A 19103-nucleotide genomic window follows, 5' to 3' on the forward strand; every position below is an offset into this window, starting at 1 on the left:
GAACCTGTTTGATATCACAGTGTCTAGGAAAGTGCTTTGAAAAGTGCACAGCACTGGGCCTGTTTCGGGTGCTGCCGTAGAGCCAGCCTGTCGGACAATCCGTAGTAGAATTGTAAAATTAACATTAACAAATGTAGAGAATGAAGCATGGCTCTCTGGAGATGAGAAGTTTCTAAAACCAAAGCAGTAAGAGTGTACTGTGGTTGGAATAACTAGACTGTCCGCGTCCCTGTGCCTTGCTTTGTTGCAACAACGTTTAGGGCATGCAAAGGGGAGAGTGGTCCTTTAAATTGACCTAATTCTGCCTCTACTGCTGCCGAATCTTTGTTTTGTTTCTTGGCAGGAAGAGAAGCCCACCTCTTTTCAGGGACCTCGTGTATATATTTTTTATTTCTACCAGACAGCAAGAATCTTTTGATTCTGTTTGCTCCGATCCTGGCTTGTTTGTTTGTTTATTTGTTCATTCTTTGGTTTTTGTTTAAAGTATCGTGTATAAGAATTTGGTGACCGGTTTCTTCTCTTTCTTATTCTTTGCTTTTAGTTTCTTTGACTCTTTGGGGTTTTACCTACTTGTCTTTTTAGTTAATCATCATTGTAAATGAACATGGTACTTGCCCCTGCCGGAAGTGTGGCACCTTGTCCTCTCTATCTGAGCACCCTGATGTAATGTTAACTGCTCTTTATGGTGTTTCACGAATATTTGTATAAAAGAAAGAGAGCGGAGAAGACCATGAATATGAGCCTTTGATAGCTGTCTGTGTCATATAAATACTCCTAGGTTTGCCACATGGAAAATGCACTTCTGTTCTTCAGAGAAGTAACTGCCTTCTCCCTTGCTCGTTTCAAGTTTCCTCCTCTGTTTGTGGCTGACTTGTTCATTAGGATGCCGTTTGTCATTGCCACACAGAGCTACACCGCTAGCTCCTTCTATGCTTGGACCTAAAAGGAGGGTCGCTAATGGGTTTTGTTAGGGAATCTCCTGGCCCTGTAGATAGAGCCTAGTAGTTGGGAGCACTGACCAGAGCCCCAGTCAGGCCGGGATGAGCTCCCACTGTGCCGCTCACCAGCATGATTACTCTGCACAAGTTAATTTGAATGCATTACCCTTCATTCTCTCTCTTGAATAATAGCAGATAGTCCTGTTGAAAGCACTTAAAGCTCAGTCCAGAGAGAGTAGGTACTTCCTATTAGCTGTTTTTTCCCTAAATAATGTATAATCTGAATTTTTGTCTTCGTGGGTCATGATACAATCATGAGTTCTTATTTCTTTGATACAATCATGAGTTCTTATTTAAGAATAAGTAGAATTATTTAAGGTTAATCTGTTCATTGAGAAATGTTGAAAATGGTGTGCGTAGGAGAGTTTATTCATTAATGAAGCAGAATGCAGTTATTTGGAGCTGCCATTTAGAGGCTGTATTTTGTAAGTGTAATTTCTATGCTCTTCTTTAGAGTAAATTTTACTGTCAATTTATTCCTCTCTATTAAAATGTCTGTAGGAGAACCTCCTGCGTTCATGTAAAAATTTGGAAATGTCATGAAATTGCTGAACTGTTACTTCCTTAAAGGATTTTCTCTAATCCTCTGGTCATGTCAGTTTGGATTAATTTCGTCTATATATAGTAGATTAATAATTGTGTTTAAATGTCAGTGGGAGACATTAGTAGCCTATAGCCTCATACTCCTCTTCAACTTTCTAATTATGAAAGTACTGTGGTTTTGTTTTACATGTCCGTATGATATTAAATAAGCTCGTATTAAATATTTGTATGAATATTAAAAAGGGAAAGGAAATATCTTTGGTCACATACACATTGCTCAGGCTTATATTTCCACCCTTGTTGGTAAGAGATTAATTTACATTTGCTGACAACTTAAAATTTGTCTTCAGCTATACTATAAGAGGTTTGTATTTCTTAATCCGACCTTAAGAAAATTATTTATGAAAGAAGGCTAAAAACTTACTTTCACTTAAAGTCTCTACAAGGCCAAGTTGGCGTGAAGTTTTTAAAACAAAATTGGATCTGGAATGATGATGGTTTATTTAACAGATGAAGAAGAGTATCTGTTCCATGGCAACAGATACTGTAGTGAGTTGGAAATGAGAGAGCAGCTTACGTCAAGCTGGAAGTGGTAGGAACGGAAGGATGGTTTTTCAGTCACCTCCTTTTTCTTCATTAAAGCCTTTCCAAAAGGGCTGCATTAGTTTTTGTATGAAGACAGAAATTAATGATGAAAAACGAGGGTAACCACTGTGGTGCAGTTGCTAACAGAGTTGGAAGTAAAATACTTGGAGTAAAGCTAATGAATCGGTCCTCCTTTCCTTCCTCCCTCTTCGTCTCTCGTCTCTGACCCATCCCTTCCAAACCGCCCTCCTTCCTTCTGATATTTAGCAAAGGACCTTTATGGATCAGAGCTAAATTGCTATTTAATCCTTTGGTTTCCTTCTGTCCTTTGGGTAACAGTTTGAGCTCTGTTAAGGGCTCACATCACCACGGTCTGGTTGTAGGAATTAAGAATGCAGCCCAGCTACATTACTAATTCATTTGCCATATGACCTTGAGCCAAGGTCCTCCACGCCAGTGGTAGTAATAAATAAAATATACCTATAATTTTATCTTACAACCAGCCTGTGTCAGAAGTGTTTAAAAACAATTGCAACTTTTTAAAATGCTGATTTTTTTCAAGGTGGTTCACCATAGAAATGCAAAGAGATCTTACATAATTCTAACTGCTGCTTTGTAGAGAATTAAGACATTGGGGAGGAGGAGACAAAAGTCACACAACTCAACTTCTAACCAGGCTTAAAATGAATAAAATGATAGGATTGGAGAGTTAGGAATACCTTGTTTTAGAATTGTAAAATTGAAAGATCATCTCCAGCTACTTCTAGCTGTTTTTTTTGGGGGAAAAAAAGTATAGTTTTGATATGCCAAGCATGCTAGTGCTAAATGAACTCCTGTGAACTGTAGCATTTTTGTCCTACTGTTGTCATGACTTCGTATAAATAAACGAAGATAAGGTTGTCTGGTTCTGACAGGTTCCAACACAGATTTGATAAGGAAAATGTAGTAGTACTAGAAAACGTGCAGTATAAAGGGAAAACTGGTTAACCTTTAATTTATAGATATGTAGTGGCTACCTGCCCAAGTGAAGCTTCTCTTTACTGTGGAGAGGCATACATTAGACCCTGGGGCCCTTCGTGTACGTGGGCTCCTGTTGACCTGCGGAAGCTCTGCCACTTTGTACTGAGGAGCGTCCTCGAAGCAGACCCCTGCTTGTGTCTCGACAATTACTGTTAACTGTTTCCTACACTGGCTGCCGCTGCCACCTTATTCTTTTTGCTCTGTTCTTTATTTTTTTTTTTTTGCTCTGTTCTTTAAATTCAACTTGCCAATGTATAGTACAACACCCAGTGCTCATCCCATCAAGTGCCCTCCTCCGTGCCCATCCACTGGCCTTCTTGATGGCATTTTAGAAAGTAGCTTAACGCAAGTATCCATTAGGGAGGCAGGGGGCCGAGCCTTCCTCCAGGGCTGGCACCCCCCTCCCCCATTCTTTGCAAGGGTTGGGTACCTGTTGGCACGAGTCCTCTCCTCCAGTTTGGTTCACGATGCTCCTCATTCCCGAGACTGTGCCAGTGCAGCTGGCAAGATTTGCGGGACCCTTTTAACCAAGACCAGGAAGTGGACTGTCCGCAAATGAAGTCATGTTCCTTCCATCCGCGGTCTCAAAACTGTTAAAAGCTGTTGCATTTTTCTTTCTTGGCGTTCTACCCATGGCTTGTTCCGTGATTTATGCCAGCCTTAAAACTACAGGTGGCTATTTGCTGGAGATAAATGTGGTTTTCATTTTCAATGGTGCCAGTGTCTGTGCTGCCTCCTGGCATTTTTCTGTCCAGAAGTAAGTGGCACTCGCTGTGTGACCAGGCTCCTTTTCTTGATCTGTGATTGGGACCAAATTGAGCCCTGCAGCTAGCCTTTTGTTCTCATGGGAAGAGTACTAAGCTTCCATGCTACCCTTTAATAAATTTTTTTAAGGCAAGCTAGTGTATTTTCCCCCTGATACATCACAAAACCTTTTTTTTTAAGGGATTTTATTTATTTATGAAAGACACAGAGAGAGAGAGAGAGAGAGAGAGAGGCAGAGGGAGTAGCAGGCTCCATGCAAGGAGCCCGATGTGGGACTTGATCTGGGATCTCCAGGATCACGCCCTGGGCTGAAGGCGGCACCAAACCGCTGAGCCACCCGGGCTGCCCTCACAAAGCCTTTGTACATTATAGTTTTCTGGATTTCTCTGAGCTGAAACATGCTTGTGAATAAAGTACTTTTATGCTCTCAGTGAACTGGTTCTATTCTTAAAATCAGCCTGTCCTGGGACTTATTTAATAAGGAGCTTTAGAACTTTGGAAATATTGAATAATTAAGTGACACAACATATTTTTAAAGAATCTCTTCAAACTAGCTCGGTCTAAATTCAAAATTTTAAAAAAGGGGCTGTCGTTCATGCACGCAGTCACAGAAATACATCGAGTTATTGCTCGGAAGGACTCCTAGACCATAAAGAATAAGAACTATGGGTGGTTAACATATTAATGGTACCCATGTCGGAATTCTGGATTTCTCTTGAGTAGTAGAGGAGATAGGATACATACGTAAACCTACCGAGTGTGATTGATGGTGTCCTCGGCAAACAGGAGGAAGAGGGGGCTTGTGATTGAAGAGACCGGAGTAGAGCTCCTGGAGGAGGGCTGGGAATAGCGCCGCAGTGGAAGCCGGTGGGGGAAGGCGGCTGTCGGCCAGTAACAAGGATGTCGTGTGGCTCAGTAGGAGCAAGGGTACACTTGGGGGATAGTGGGAGCCGTGTCTGGGTGAGGACCCCCGGCACCTGCTGTCACAGACACTGTGCAGACACCTGGCAGCCAGTGACCCAGATGATGAGTGTTGGATGGGGTGGGAGGAGGTGTGGCAGCCGCCAAGGGGCTTTCCCAGGCTCTCTGGCTAGCCCTCGAGGGAATGGAAGGGTCTGACTAGGAATCTAGATGTTCCCAAAAGGAGAAACAGGAGCACAGACACAAGGATACAAGCGAGCAGTAACTAAGGCCAGTTTTGCTCTGTTTGGGGTTGAGAGAGAGAAAAGCAAGGAGGGAGCCAGAGCGAAGAATCTTGAATGCAGGCATAAAGGACTTAAATTTTATCGGGAATGACTTGGGGATTTTTGACCCTCCCACGCTGACAAACCTTTAATGATCAGAGCCGTATTTTGAGAAGATGAGCAGAAATATGTGGGAAAGTTGCGGCAGGTGGAAGGACCAGAAGCAGAGGCAGCGGGGAGGAAGACAACCGATCTGGTAGTGATCTTTGAAGTAAAAGTCAAAGGAGGTAGAAAAACTAATAAGGATGAAAATGTAATGCCCCAGGTGGTGGCAACAATTTGAATATTTGATGCTTTGGGAGAGAATATGGATTCGTCTGTAAACACATTCTTTTAATTATGGTGTAATTGGTGTAGAGCCTTGTGTAAGTCCAAGGTGTACGATGTGTTGATTGGCGTCCACGCGTGTTTAATGAGCACCTGTTCTGTGTGGTAGGCCCTGGGGCAAAGATACGGTCTCTGCCCCACGTGGAGCGCACAGTTAATGGGGGAAGGGGACGAGAAACCAATCTGAAGATATATATATAACAAAGATTTATATATACACACACACATATAGATATATGATGTGAAATTAATGAAATACATGTATATATGGTGTCAGATAATGATACACGCTCTGAAGAGAAAAAGCAAGTTAAGGGCTAAGGGATGATGAGAAAGAGGGTGGTATCGAAGGACCTGAGATGACATGTGATAGAGACCTGGACGAGGTGAGGCGGGCATCCTGCGTCGGGGGGAGAGCGTGCCGGGCAGCAGCGCTCGGGGAGAAGGGGAGCCCCGAGGACCCGCAGGGGCCCACCTGGCTGGAGGAGACTGGCGGGCCGAGCGGTAGGGAAGCAGGTGCGCAGTGCAGCTGGGGAGCAGGGCAGTCGGCGCCCTGACGTCCACGGGAGGGAAGCCCCTGGGGGTGCCGTGGTCTGGGTTTTCAGGAGAAAGCCTCCCCGGTGGCAGCAGAGGGCTGAGGAATGAGGAGTTAGGGGGCCGGGCAGTCCTGCAGGTGGGGGGGCATGGCGGGGGGTTCCACGCGCACCCGCAGGCAGAGCAGGCGTGTTGACGAGCTGGCCGTGGGTTGTGGGAAACGGCAGCAAGGCACGTCGCCGGGGCCTACCTGGTGGGTTTGCGTGATCAGGGAAAAGGCCGGTTCCCAGCTCTGCCTTCGCAGGAGCAAACCTTCGGCGCGTTTGTCTGAAGAAGGCCCCCTTGTCCCACCAGGTGGACGTGGGTGCTGGGCGCCGCGGGGGGAGAGGAGCACAGGCTGGGAAACCCGCTCCGGCGGCCTGGGGGGCTCGGCGGGGCCCTGATGGTCCCTGAGCGATCGGGTGGACTGAGCCGTCACCCCCAAATGAGGAGCCTGGGGGCAGCTGCTGGCTGGGGGCGGGAGATGCAGCTGCACTCCGTGTGAGTCGGGGTGCCCGGGGAGCGCTCTGAGGCGGCGGCAAGTAGGTGGCGGCAGCGGCAGAGACGCCGCGTGACAAGCAGGCGGAGCTGTTGGGTCCAAGCTCAGGGACAAGATGCAGGTTCAGAATGTGGGCTGGGCGGTCCGTGGGGCGAGGGGCGCGTGAGGCCTCACAGGAGAGCCGAGCTGCGCAGGGAGGGGGTGCCTTGGGAGCACCTCCGCAGAGGGAAGCGGGGAGGACTGCAGCGCAGGCTCAGGGATGCGGGGGCCAGGTCCCTGGGGAGGCCGGGCTTCCGGGCTTGGATGGTCCTCCAGGGAGGGCTTTGGGGGGCCGCTGGGCCAGAGGAGGGTGACGGGGTCGGGGGGAGGCGTGCAGGGAGCTAGAGGGGCTGACTGCGGAGACGCGCCCGGAGAGGGGCCATGGGGTGCTGGGCGAAGCTGTGTCCCAGGACGGCAGAAGTGAGGGGACCAGCGGGGGAGGGAGAGGGCGAAGGTGCTGGAGACCCCCAGCAAGGCCGAGGGCCGGTTAGGCAACGGGGAGGACGCGGGTCTAAGGGAATAGGTAAGAAGTGGCCTCAGCAGTGGAAGCGGGGAGCTGGGGAGTGGGGTGCGGGGCCGGGGCGCAGGCCCGAACTGGTGGGGACGTGGCGGGGGCAGGAGGCCCTGGGGACCCGAGGGCGCGGGTGCTCGGGGGTCCCAGGGTCCAGCTGGAGAAGGCGAAGGGCCCTTGGGACGCCTCACACCCAGGAGAGCCCGTCAGAGTCGCCGGTGACACTTCCCGGGAGACCACTTTTCCCTGAGATGCACCGGACCGGCGCGGGAACCGGAGGGGAGACGCTTCCGTAGCCCCTTGGAGCACCGGCTGGTTCCACGGAGCTGCCCTCGGCTGGGGGTGCGGGGGGCGCGGGGCGGGGGGTCCCGGGGCCCTGGGAGGCCGTGCAGCGCGCCAACCCCGACGGGACGCACACGCCCGACGCCGGGCCTCCATCGTGTTGCTGGCCCAAGAGTCCCGGCAGCGGCTCCTTCAGTTTGATGTCCCAGGACAGCCAGGGCCTTGGGGGGGCTCGGGGCGTGACCCGGGTCCCGGGATCGAGTCCTGCCTCGGGCCCCCGCACGGAGCCTGCTTCTCCCTCTGCGGCATCTCTCGTGAACGGACGAATAAAGACTCTGAAGAAATAATAAAAGGGAGGCGAGCCGCCGGCCACGAACCTTCCCTCCGCCCGAGTCCTGCTTGCTGCCATCGAGGCCCACTCGGCTGGATCACCCCTGTGCCTGCAGAGGGTCCAAGGTCAGGGTGGGACCTGATGAGATGTGAACACCGCACTTTCAGGAGCTTCCCGGAAACTGGCTGGACACGGTGCGTGAAAGCAGGCCGCGGTCTCAGGACCTCTCAGGACCTCTCAGGACCTCTCAGGACCACAAGCCCTCTTGCTCATCGGAAGGACACCCGTCAAGAGCAGACACGCCTTGAAGTCTCGGAGCGGGGCGCTCGTTAGCAGGGACTTCACGTCCGGAGGGTTGGCGCAGCTTTGAGCGGACAAGGTCCCTTCGAGGACGGCCCAGCGTCCTCACCCCGACCCTGACCACCCGGGCCGTGGCCACCTGGACCTTGACCACCCAGACCTTGGCCCACTGGGCCTTGGCCACCCGGACCTTGGCCCCCGGGCCTTGACCCCTGGGTCTTGGCCACCTGGACCTTGGCCACTGGGCCTCGGCCACCGGGGCCTTGGCCACCCGGACCTTGGCCACTTGGGCCTTGGCCACCGGGCCTTGACCACTGGGGTCTTGGCCACCTGGACGTTGGCCCACTGGGCCTTGGCTTCCTCCAGGCCTTGGCTACCAGGTCTTGGCCACTGGGCATTGGCCACCTGGACCTTGGCCACCGGGTCTTGGCCACCTGGACCTTGGCCCACTGGGCCTTGGCCACCGGACCTTGGCCACCAGGCCTTGTCCACCTGGGCATTGGCCCCCCCGGGCCTTGGCCTGGAGCCGGTCGTTCTGAGGGAGCACCGTCCTGGAGCTGAGGGGTTAGCACTGAGCTTGGTCTCCGAGGGCCCCCGACGCTGGGGCCGGGGAGGCAGCGGTCGCTGGCCGGGGGAGGCCCCGTGACATGGTTTAGTTGTCAGCAGGATGTGGTGTGAGGCTTGTGAGGGCGCGAGTCCCCGCACGGCACTGAGGCTGGGTTTAAGGAAGGTTCCCGAGGATCGTCCCTGGCCCCGACGGCTGCCCAGGTCCCGAGTGTCCCGCCTGTGCCACGTCAGTGCACGGCCTCCTCCACGCAGCGCACCTCGACTGGTGGACTTTCTCCCCCGACCCGCTTCGCGACCGTCATGTGTGTGCTTTGGTTTGGGGAGGTGCTTGCGGGAGCTCCTGCGTGTGGCCCAGCGGAGGTGTCCGCGCACGGGCGTCGCGGCGAGTGACACGCCCTGTCCCCGGGTTGTGGCCTCCTGAACTCTGTTGTCTTCACAGGTGAAGTCAGTGATAAACCTTTTGTTTGCCGCGTACACCGGGGACGTGTCTGCACTGCGAAGGTACGTGGACGTGGTGGCGCGTGGCGTGGTGCGTGGCCTGCGGCCCTCGGGGTGGGGGGTCACCGGCGGCGGCCGTCTGTCACGGCTCGAGGCTCCCCTCCGTGTCTAGTGGAGATGGCCCGGATCCCCGGGGAGCCCCCCGCCAGTGCCGCAGGCCTCCTGAGCAGCCCCCGGAGCGCCCAGACGTCTGCTCCCCCATGGGCAGCGGCCACCATCCGGCTCGTGTGTCCTTAGAGGGGAGTGCGGTCCCCTCAGGCCGGGGGGTGGGGGGCGACCGGGCTCCTCGCTCGGCGCAGGGAGAAGGGCCATGCGGGCTGCGCCCTCACCCTGGGCTGCCCGTGGGGCGCGGCCGCAGCCGCGTGGGAAGGAGCCGATGCCCCGTCCCTGGGGGTGGCTCTTAGTGACATGCACAAGGCACCTGCACGTGCACCTGCACACACCTGCACACCTGCACGCACACCTGCACACACCCGCACGCACCTGCACGCGCACCTGCACACGCACGTGCACCTGCACACACCCACACGCGCCCACACCTCCCATCCCACGGGCCTCAGCGTTGCCGGGATGCAGGGCCTGGCGTCCGTCTGCACACGGCCGGTGACAGACGTGCCCAGAGCCCGGGTCCTGGTCCGGCCGAGGCGCGCTGTCGCGGGGCCCTGAGCAGGGGCGGCCGAGCCCACGGGGACGGGGCCACGCGGGGCTGAAGGGCCGCCGCCCCCACTTTCAGGTTCGCTCTGTCGGCCATGGACATGGAGCAGCGGGACTACGACTCGAGGACGGCGCTGCACGTCGCGGCCGCAGAGGGTAAGCCGCCACCCCGGCCGCTTGCTTTGCTTTTCTGTTTTTTTTTTATTTTCCAGACGGAACCTCAGCTTTATACTAAGTGCTGGCGTCTGCTTGTGTTGTTTTGGGTACAGGTCACGTCGAAGTCGTCAAATTCCTGCTGGAAGCGTGCAAGGTGAACCCGTTCCCCAAGGACAGGTGAGGACGCCGCCAGCCGACGCGGGCCCGCAGCTCGGGGCTCCGCTGTCCCGGGCTGAGCCGCCGTGTGGGGACCCTCTGCAGCCTCCATGGCGCCCAGAGGCCGCGGGCAGGGCCCCCCGCCCCCACCCTGTGCCCCCCGAGGCCCCGCTCCGCGGCACCGCCGGGCTAAGGGTGGGCCCCCCGGCACGAGGGAAGCCAGGCTCTGTGCTGGGGAAGAACCAGGCACCTGGTCCTGGCGGGGCCTTAACCTCCCGGGACAGACCCTAGAGGAGCGAGAAGACCCCCGTCGCAGGACGCGGACGGCCGTGGGCCAGGTGCTCTCGAAGCTGCTGCCCGTCCTCGGGGCCCCACGGGGCCGGCCTCCAACCACTGCGCTGGGCCCTGAGGGCACAGGAGGGCGCCCGGCGCTGGGAGGCACCGGCCCGGCACCCATCTCCCCCTCCAGCCCCAGGCCAACCTGCTCTAAAGTGGATATCCTGGGGGGGCGTCGGGGGGGGGCCCCGGGGGCAGCTGCACCTGAGTCCATTGTGCCCGGGCACCGTGCGGCATGCACGGGAGGGAGCTGGTGTGGAGCATGAGGTGGAGGGGGAGGGGAGGAGGCAGAGGACAGGGAGAAGGGGGAGAGGCTTGCCAGAGGAGGGAGAAGAGGAGGAAGAGGGGAGGAGGAGTGGGAGGATGGAGAGGGGGGAGGAGGAGGAGGGGAAGGAGGAGGAAAGGGGAGGAGGAGAGGCTCGCCAGAGGAGGGGGAGGGGGAGGAGAAGGGGGGAGGAGGAGGGGGAGGATGGAGGGGGGAGGAGGAGGGGAGGGGGAGGACAGGCTCGCCAGAGGTTCACAGGCAGGACCAGGAGGTGGGACTGGACACGGGAGGACGTGTCAGGAAGTCTGCGCCGAGCAGATCAGCTCCTCGCTATTCAATCTTCGTTTCACTGTTTTTTCTTTAATTAGAAGTTTGGGTTTTCTTAGTTCGCGGCTTGCAAGAAATGCAGAGAAGTCACGAGACGTGCTAGCAGGGCCGTGGGGCTGGGGCGCTCTGCTTATTGCCCCCTCCCGTGACCCGCACAGGCCAGACTGTAAAGCCTCAGGCCTGAGACGTCCCCGTCCCCGCAGGTGTCCTGTCACCGCTGCGCTTCCTAGAGTAAGTCAAGAGCCCTCAGCCCCGGCCTTGGGCCGCGGGTCTGTGATGCCAGCGGAGGACACACGTGCTGGGAACCTTCACGGTGCTTTTCTGTTTTATCCTTCATATTTGAAGGTTGAAAGGTTTAGGCCTTTGTTCTCTTTTTGCAGGACTCCGGCCTCCAGGGGCCTGGGAGTGCCAGTGCCGGGGGCAGGCGGGGGCAGGCGGGCGTCCGCTGGACGACCCTGGTGACCGCGCAGCCAAGGCCACTCTGCCCCGTGGGATCGGTGTCGCCTCCAGTTGCAGGACAGGCCTGGGTGGTGTGGGGAGTGTGTGTCGGTTCACGGAGGAAGGGGGTTGGGGGCCCCGCCGTGAACACTCGCTCGCTCGCTAAGACGGAGCTAAGTCTGTGCTGCGGCGCCCGAGAGCCCCCCTCCCCGTCCCCGGTCCCCGGGCCACCGACTCCCCAGCCCGGGAGGCCAGTGTGGAAAGGGAGCGGCTTTCGGACACACGCCTGTGAAGTGTTACTTGCCTGACGTAAAGAAGGACGATTACCGGATCCTACCCCAAGATGTCGAGGCCACTTGAGGAGCCTTTCGGCTCCACCCCGTGACCCCACGGAGGAGGCAAGAGGTGGAAGGACAGTCGGGGCGGCGGGAGGTGGGGCCGGCACCCGGCGGCTGCGGGCGGAGGACACCCACCAGCCTGGGGGCCCCGCGCCCCGCCCTGCGCGTCCTCGCCTCGTGCCGTGGCCGGCCGTGCCCCGTCCGCTGTCCACTCGTCACCGGCCGCCGCGGGGTGCGCCCCACGACACGGGCGATGGGGAAAGCGCCGTTCCTGCCCGAGGCGCGGGGGCCCCTGGGTTCCCGTCCTTACCCAAGAGGACTGTGTCCATCCCTCCGGGGCGTGGGGCCCCCCCGAGGTCACCGTCCCTTCCAGACCTCTGAGCTGTCGTGACTCCCACAGGACGGGGCGACGGGTGACTCTTCCTCGAATGCTTTACTTGGGGGGGATCCTGTGGGCTTTTCACGAAGTTACAGTTTGGGAATCCGAGGGGCCCGCTGTAGCCGTCCACGCCAGGACGCCCCTCCGTAGTAAGCACGGGACACGCGAGCAAGGCCCTTGTGGACAAGGGCCTGTCCCTGCCCAGAAGACCACGTTTTGGGCGCAGAACCCCTTTCTGTATCTCAGTGTTTACTCGTGACGTCGCTAAAACGGCTGAGTCTGAAAGGCCCCGAAACCCGCGTGAGCATCTCCGCTCACGGCCGGGCCGGGTTGTGCTTGTCGTTTCAGGTGGAACAACACTCCCATGGATGAGGCGCTGCACTTCGGGCACCACGACGTGTTTAAGATCCTCCAGGAGTACCAAGTGCAGTACACGCCCCAGGGGGATGCCGACGACGGGAAGGAAAATCAGACGGTCCACAAGAACCTGGACGGACTCTTGTAACCGCCCCAGGCCCCGAGGACCAGCCGCTCACCTGCTCAGCCGTGGAAAATGATCGCGGAGCACACGTGCGTTCCTACCCGGCAGCGACGTCTGTCTCACCACCTGTCATCTCGGTGTGGCTGGAGCCCTCTTCATCGTACACACAGGACGAATCTGACCTCTTTGGGGAAACAAATAGAAATAAAACAATCTCCCTCCACAATGTGAGCAGTATTTACCTCGTGCGCTGTGTAGTTTGACGTAAGAGCCATAGTTACCAACGCTAGCTTAGCTGTGCGGTCCCCACCTTTGATTTTTGTGTGTTTTGTGAACTTTCGATTTGTACGATTCGCTTAAGGCATTCATAGAGCAAGTTCTGTCGCACGGTCCGTCCAGGTGGGTCAAGGCCGTGCTTTAGAAGCGAAAGAGTGCGATTTCAGGACTTCTGCTGTAGATTTAGTGTGAGCGACTGAACAACTGTACGCTCTTGGGGTCCCGTGTGTTGGTCTCCCATCACCCGAGCTTCGTGACCGGACTCCGTGGCATAGGCCGATTCTGATGAGACTTCATCAGGGAATCTGTTTAAGACGTTTGGTGACCAAAACACGTATGTGAATGTAGTTCTGTGACACTTTTGAAAAAACCCCCATTTCCATCCCGGTGGCCCAGCTGCTCGTCCGGACCCCGAGCCGCCGGCCTGGCTTGGCTGCGAGCGCGGGCGCGGCCCCCGGGAGCTGGGGGCAGGTCGTCCCCTCCGACCGGGAGGGGTGTGCGGGGGCTGCAGACCGCGGCTGGGCCGGGGACACCGAGACGCCGCTGAGCCGCCGCGGCCACCGCCGAGGGTGCGGGACCCGGGACATGCTGGAGCCGTAGGGGCATCGATGGTCTGTTGGGGCCGGCGAACCACTCGTGTTCCGACCCTCGAGGGCGGGCGTCTGCCAGGCTGCAGCCTGTCCCACCTCGGGGGCCGCGGGGGCCGTGGGGTCTGCTTGGGAGGCCGGGGGCTGAGCACACGCACACGCACGCTCGGGGACCTCGAGGCCGCGTCTGGGGACACGAGCTCCTGCACCGCGGGAAGCCACCGCTCTGGGCCCAGCCCCGCACCCTGCATGGCCCTCCCGGCGGCTCCCGGCCACATCCCTCGTGCGGGCCTCGGGGGGACGGCGGGGGGACGGTGGGGACAACGGGGCCGGGGGCAGCTCTGCCCGCCAGCAGCTGCGAGGCTGGGATGGAAAGGAAAGCGGGGCGGACTGCTCCTTGGAAGCCGCTTCCATCGTTTGTCGGACGGGAGCGACATAACCCTCGGCTCCAGGGGGCCCGCCCTTCCCTCGCCGTGACCGCGACCCCCTCCCCCGTCCTGCACCCCAGAGAGCTCTGGGTCTCGGCTCCGGCCGCGGGGCCGCCTCTGTACGGGGGAGCTCGAGCTGCTCGCGCTTGTGCGAAGCTGCTTACGCGCTGCCGTTTCCGGGGCCTCACCCGTGGCCGCCCCCCGCCCCTTGCTGCTCCCCGCTGCCCGCCTGGCACTGAACCACCTCACGTCGGACCGACCTCCCTCCTTCCCGGGGACTGTGCAGCCATGAATGTATTTGCTTCCAGAACCTCCCAAAGTGAATCTAATCTTAAAAATCAAGTTGTAAGCGTTCCGAAATTGGGAAATCTTTATTTTAAATGAAATCAGATAGTGTTGCTTTTTATGGCATAATAAATACGTGTATCAAAAAGAAATCTGTAAAAATGAATTTTTTAAGACAACTAAGGCTCCCTTACATCCCTGGGCTGTGGAGTCTGCTGAGCGCAGACTACCTGGTCGGCTCAAGGGTGATGCCCTCGATACTACACACGCACGCACACGCGCACACACGCACGCACACACACACACACGCATGCACCCGCACACCAGTGCACTCCCGGAGGTCGCGTCTAGGGGCACGGGCAGACTCTGGGAGTCCGGGCCGCCCGCTGCCGCCGCTGCCGTGCAGGGGAGCAGCTCGGCCTCGCGGGCGCACGGCAGGCCTGTTGGCAGCACCCGGGGGCGGCCACCGTCCGCAGCAAGTCGGGGCCCAGGCGCCAGCACCAGCCCCTCAGCAGGAGGGCCGCTGCCCCCATCCTGAGAGGACAGGTCGCTCCCCCGAGGCCCTGCCCTCCTCCGGGAGCCGGCTCTCGGGCCGCCCCACAAGCGTCTGCGGGGCACCGGCCGGTTTGCGGGCGGGCGGGCGGCAGCCCCTTCAGCCCAGGAGCCCCTGCCTGGTGTGGGCCCGGGGTCAGCCCGGGGTCTTCCAGCCGCCGGGCCGGCGGGCGGCTGCCACGCCTGCCACCTCCAGCCGGGGAACCTGTGTCACCAGGTGACCTGCTTTGCGCCAGCAGCTGGACAGCGTGGTCCGCGTCACTGACCCACGGCCCCAACAGACGTGGGACGCCCCGGTCTGGTCCCGCCGGCCCGGATGCAGCGCAGACCCGGCCGCGAGCAGGCCCGCGCCCCCTTCTCCACGGCCTGCCACACGCCCCGCACAGACCCCGGCGCCCCGCCACCAGCGAGCCCCCGTGCGGGCTAAGGCCGAGGTGTCCTGCCACGCGTGGCGGCATGAGCTGCGCACAGACTCCACGGAAGCGGGACGTGGCCAACACCGACCACGCTGCCGCTACCACACGACGCCGCACCTGCGCGGGGCCGTCCTGGGGCCTGTCCCCTTCCTACGTCACTCATGAACCCTCCTGGTGGGAGGGGGCCCCGCACACCCCAGACCTGAGGGGGGGAGGCAGCCCGCGCCGAGTGGCAGGGCCCTCAGGAAGGCAGGCGCTGGGGGGCACAGCGGGGACGTGAGCGGCCAGCAGGCGGGTAGGCGAGCGCTTGGGAGGGGGCGCCCTGGACGGTCACGCCCGCGGCACGAGGGAGCGAAGCCTGGGCACCCGCCTTCTATCCCAGAGCCTCACCCCTCCGGGCCTCCTGCGCCCAGCCTCGCCCCTTGCCGCCTCCCCACGGGTCTAACATTTCCAAAGCTTCAAAAAAGTAAAGAAATTTGGCAGAGAGGTTAGGAGCGCAGGCCGGGGGAGCGGCCGGGGGGTGGGCAGCCGGCGGAGCGGGGCAGCGGCCCGGGTCACCACCCGAGGCGACGCAGGTGCCCACGGGCCGAGCCCCCGCGGCCTCCGACAGCCCCTGCGAACAGGCCCCAGGACGGAGCCCGACAAGCAGGGCCCCCACAGGAACGGCTCGGCCACGTGCGGGGCCGGGGGAGGGGAGGCTGCCCACAAGGCATGGCAGGGGGCGACGGCCCGAGCTCGGCGCCAGCTCCCGACGGCGCGTAGGCGCTTGCACACCCGCGCCCGATGCGAACTTAACGCGCTTCACGCCGCGTAAGCGCGGCACTTTGTTCCCTCCGGTCAGGGCAGAAGGGCCTTCCCGGTGCGGAGCACGCGCAGCCTGAGGCCGGGTCAGCGCAACGTGGAAGCCGAGCGGGACGGTCCTTCAGGGCCCGGATTACGTCGATGGGCTTTGAAGGGTCCGAAAACCATGTTGTCTTCGGCCTCCGCAGCTCCAAGCGCCATTTCCCGGAGGCCGTGCGGGTTCATAGAACAGTTCAGTTCTCTGCAGCCCTTGGCTGTTCGAGCCACGAAGTCTAACGTTTTCATGAGTGAGACGTCCGGAGCGTACAGCCCAGCAGCTGAAGACCCCTGGGGCTCCGACGGGCAGGGCTCCTTGACGCCAGCGCCTCCCAGACGCCCAGAGGACGGCCAGGCCGCGGCAGGTGCTCACCGGGCACGCGATGCCCTCGAGGGCGAGCGGGGCTGAGCGGGGGCGGCACTCGGCACCCGCCCCTGGCCGGGGGCAGCACCCACTCCGGGCGGCTCTCAAGACCATCCCCCGTTTTTTCCTGGTTTCCCCGGGATGGGGGCAGACGGGAAAGGACCGCCTCGCTGGTGGAGACGTGACGCCCACATTAGCTCCCAGGCCCGGAGCGGGTGCGGGTCCCTTCACACTGCGGGAGCAGCTCGATCCTTGACTGCCGCCCCGGGATCCCGGGATCTCTTCTTAGTGACGGGAAAGGTTTCCCGAGTGGCCCATAAAGGGTCTGTGCTTCTCGAACCCTCTACAGACACTACTCCAGGTGCTGTGACGACGCACAAACATCCCCGAGCCGGGGCCCACGTGGGGCCCGTGGTGACGATGGGTCACACAGCGCGGGCGTGAGCCCCCGGGCCAGTCTCGGCCCCCCCAGGACACAGGGGACCATGTCGGCTGCAAGAGGGCGCGGCACCTGGAATGACGCAGGGTTCAGGCCCACCCCCCACCCCCCACCCTCCCCGTCAGCCCCTCCAACGAGCCTCCGGGCTAGCCCGTCGGGGTCCCATCTCGGTGGCAGCTGGGCTGCTGTGACAGGATTTTCCCCGCACACGGGGCCCGTTCCCTTGAGGCGACCATGGCGGGCCGGGTCACGGCGGGTCTGCGGGGAGCGGGGCCGTCTTGGCGAGGGCAGGCCGCCACCTCGGGCAGGGCTCCTCTCCTCCCGGGCGTCTGCGCTGGAGCCGGGCCTCGACCCAGGACACGGCCCCACGTACGTAGGTGCATTCTGGAGGCAGGGCCTCCATCACCAAAATGCGCTTCGGGCCACTGCCTGCCCGGGGGCACCGGGGGCCGCTGCAGGTGGGACCCACCCGGCCATGTCGCCCGTTGGCTGGGACAGCGCTCCCGCGGAAGGCTGCACCCTCGGGTCGGGTCATCGGTGAGGAAGAGGCCAGGCACACCGCCGACGGGGCGGGACGCCTGTAGTGCTCGGAACCGCGCCCAGTCTGCTCGGAGGGCTCGGGGGCTGGGGCGGGGCTTCAAGGAGGGCAGACGCGTGGCCGGTGGGCGGCGGGGGAGTGCGGGTGTCGGGCCGGGCAGCGGGGGCGTGGGGGCTCGGGTGTGCGGGCCTCGGCCATGCAGGTACTGCCTGAAACCCGACGATCACGCACCGGATGTTCCTACCTTCCCTTCCCTGGTCCTTCCTCGCTTCTACTGAAAGTCACTGCGCAGCCGGTCAGGCCCCGTGGCCCCGTGAGCACGGGCATCCCGCAGACACACGCACCTTCAGTTTGCACTTCACGACAGGCTGCAGGCCACGTTCACCCCCACCGGGAAGCGCGGCCTGACCCAGTAACGGGGCCGCGGGTTGGTGGTGGGCCATGGAGGGCAGCCACGCAGGCCCCGGCCCCTGGGCTCCCGGGGCCCGGCCACCCGCCCACACCCGGGATGCGTGGGAAGCACCACACGCTCCACGGAACACCGCAGAGCAGAGTCTAGAAAAAGCACAGCAGAGATAATGGAACCGTTTTTGCAAATGTATTTGTCAGAGACACACAGTTATCAGTGAGGAACATGCCGCGGTCAGTGCGGGTACACAGGACGGGGGCTCGAACTGCGGGGTCCTCCCACGGTCTCAGGTCGGCTACTCATCACTGCCTTTTCTTCTCAGCCTGGAAATCCTATGATGAAGACTCACTACTAGCCACTGACAATAAAGACGCATTAACCCACTTAAGAGACACGAGTTAAGTTTCTGGGTTGGTCCGGATCTACGATCGATGTTAACGTCTTGAAAAACAGCAGGAGTGTGGCCCTGAGGGAGCCGTCGTCAACCTGGCTCCCTCGGCCGACGGAGGGAGACCGTTTCGGTTGCCAGCGACCACGACGAAGGCACAAGGTACTGGGCTCTGGGCATCAGGGTTTAAACGCAAGGACCTACTCACAGGCTGGAAACGCACTTCCCTGTGCTGACGTCAGCGGCATCGTAGAGCCCGTCAGACAGCAAAGCTACGTCTCCCACGAGAGGGCATTTGCTTGCGGCTTTGAATGGCCGGCGTGCAAAACGCTGCCAGGTACAGAACTCTGCTCCGCCCCCGACGCGGCCGGACACCACCTCTGGTAACAGCTGATGCGATTCTACGTGACTTGGCTTTGAACTAGGTCGCAAGTAAACCAATGGGAAAACCTGCAGCCACACGTGAAGCAGAGGGAACGAGTTCTCCAGGACAGACACATGCCGACCCTACAGGAGCGGCAGAGGCGTCCCCAGGTGGCCGCGTGATCTGTCCGACGGCCTGCGGCAGCTGCGCACCCACGTCGGGCACGGCGCGTCTTAAGCTCCACTTCTCGCCATTCCCAAAGGAGTCTCGTTCTCGCCTGGGGGTTTCGGGGTTATCTGGGAGTTTCTCGTGCCTAACACCCACTCTGCGGAGAGGGCCTTGCAGCGTTACCTTTCACAGGTGCACGAGGCCCTTCGCAGTAACAGATGTTTCTGAATTAGGGGAAAACCCGCTTGCTATCCGTGGGCTGCGGCAAATGTGCTCGTCTTTGTTTCGTTTCCCTAGAAATGCAGGAGGTGAAGGAAGAGTAGCAGGAGGGAGTCACAGGTGGGAAGGAGACATGTCGCCAGGGGAAACGTTCACGCTCTACACCGCGTGCATCTGTAAGAGAGACGAGACGTGGTTAAGCTTCCTCCCCGGGGTGCGGA

At 59.6% G+C, this 19103-nt stretch overlaps 2 protein-coding genes across 2 annotated transcripts in view; one reads left to right on the plus strand and one right to left on the minus strand.

Moving 5' to 3' along the window:
- GLS (glutaminase) overlaps window positions 1-12838 on the plus strand; it is a 74564-nt gene extending 61726 nt beyond the window's left edge. The window contains exons 15-18 of the mRNA XM_038585184.1: window positions 9024-9085; window positions 9816-9892; window positions 10006-10069; window positions 12480-12838. Coding sequence (XP_038441112.1) covers window positions 9024-9085; window positions 9816-9892; window positions 10006-10069; window positions 12480-12636 — 360 coding nt within the window. The 3' untranslated portion in view covers window positions 12637-12838. The remainder of the gene's footprint in view (window positions 1-9023; window positions 9086-9815; window positions 9893-10005; window positions 10070-12479) is intronic.
- A 5072-nt stretch (window positions 12839-17910) lies between these two features.
- The window catches only part of STAT1 (signal transducer and activator of transcription 1), a 40419-nt gene continuing 39226 nt past the window's right edge, over window positions 17911-19103 (minus strand). Inside the window, exon 25 of the mRNA XM_038585186.1 lies at window positions 17911-19056. Within this exon, the coding sequence (XP_038441114.1) occupies window positions 19042-19056 (15 nt within the window). The 3' untranslated portion in view covers window positions 17911-19041. The remainder of the gene's footprint in view (window positions 19057-19103) is intronic.

This window comes from Canis lupus, chromosome 37, assembly GCF_011100685.1.
Source record: "Canis lupus familiaris isolate Mischka breed German Shepherd chromosome 37, alternate assembly UU_Cfam_GSD_1.0, whole genome shotgun sequence".
Classification (NCBI taxonomy): domain Eukaryota; kingdom Metazoa; phylum Chordata; class Mammalia; order Carnivora; family Canidae; genus Canis; species Canis lupus.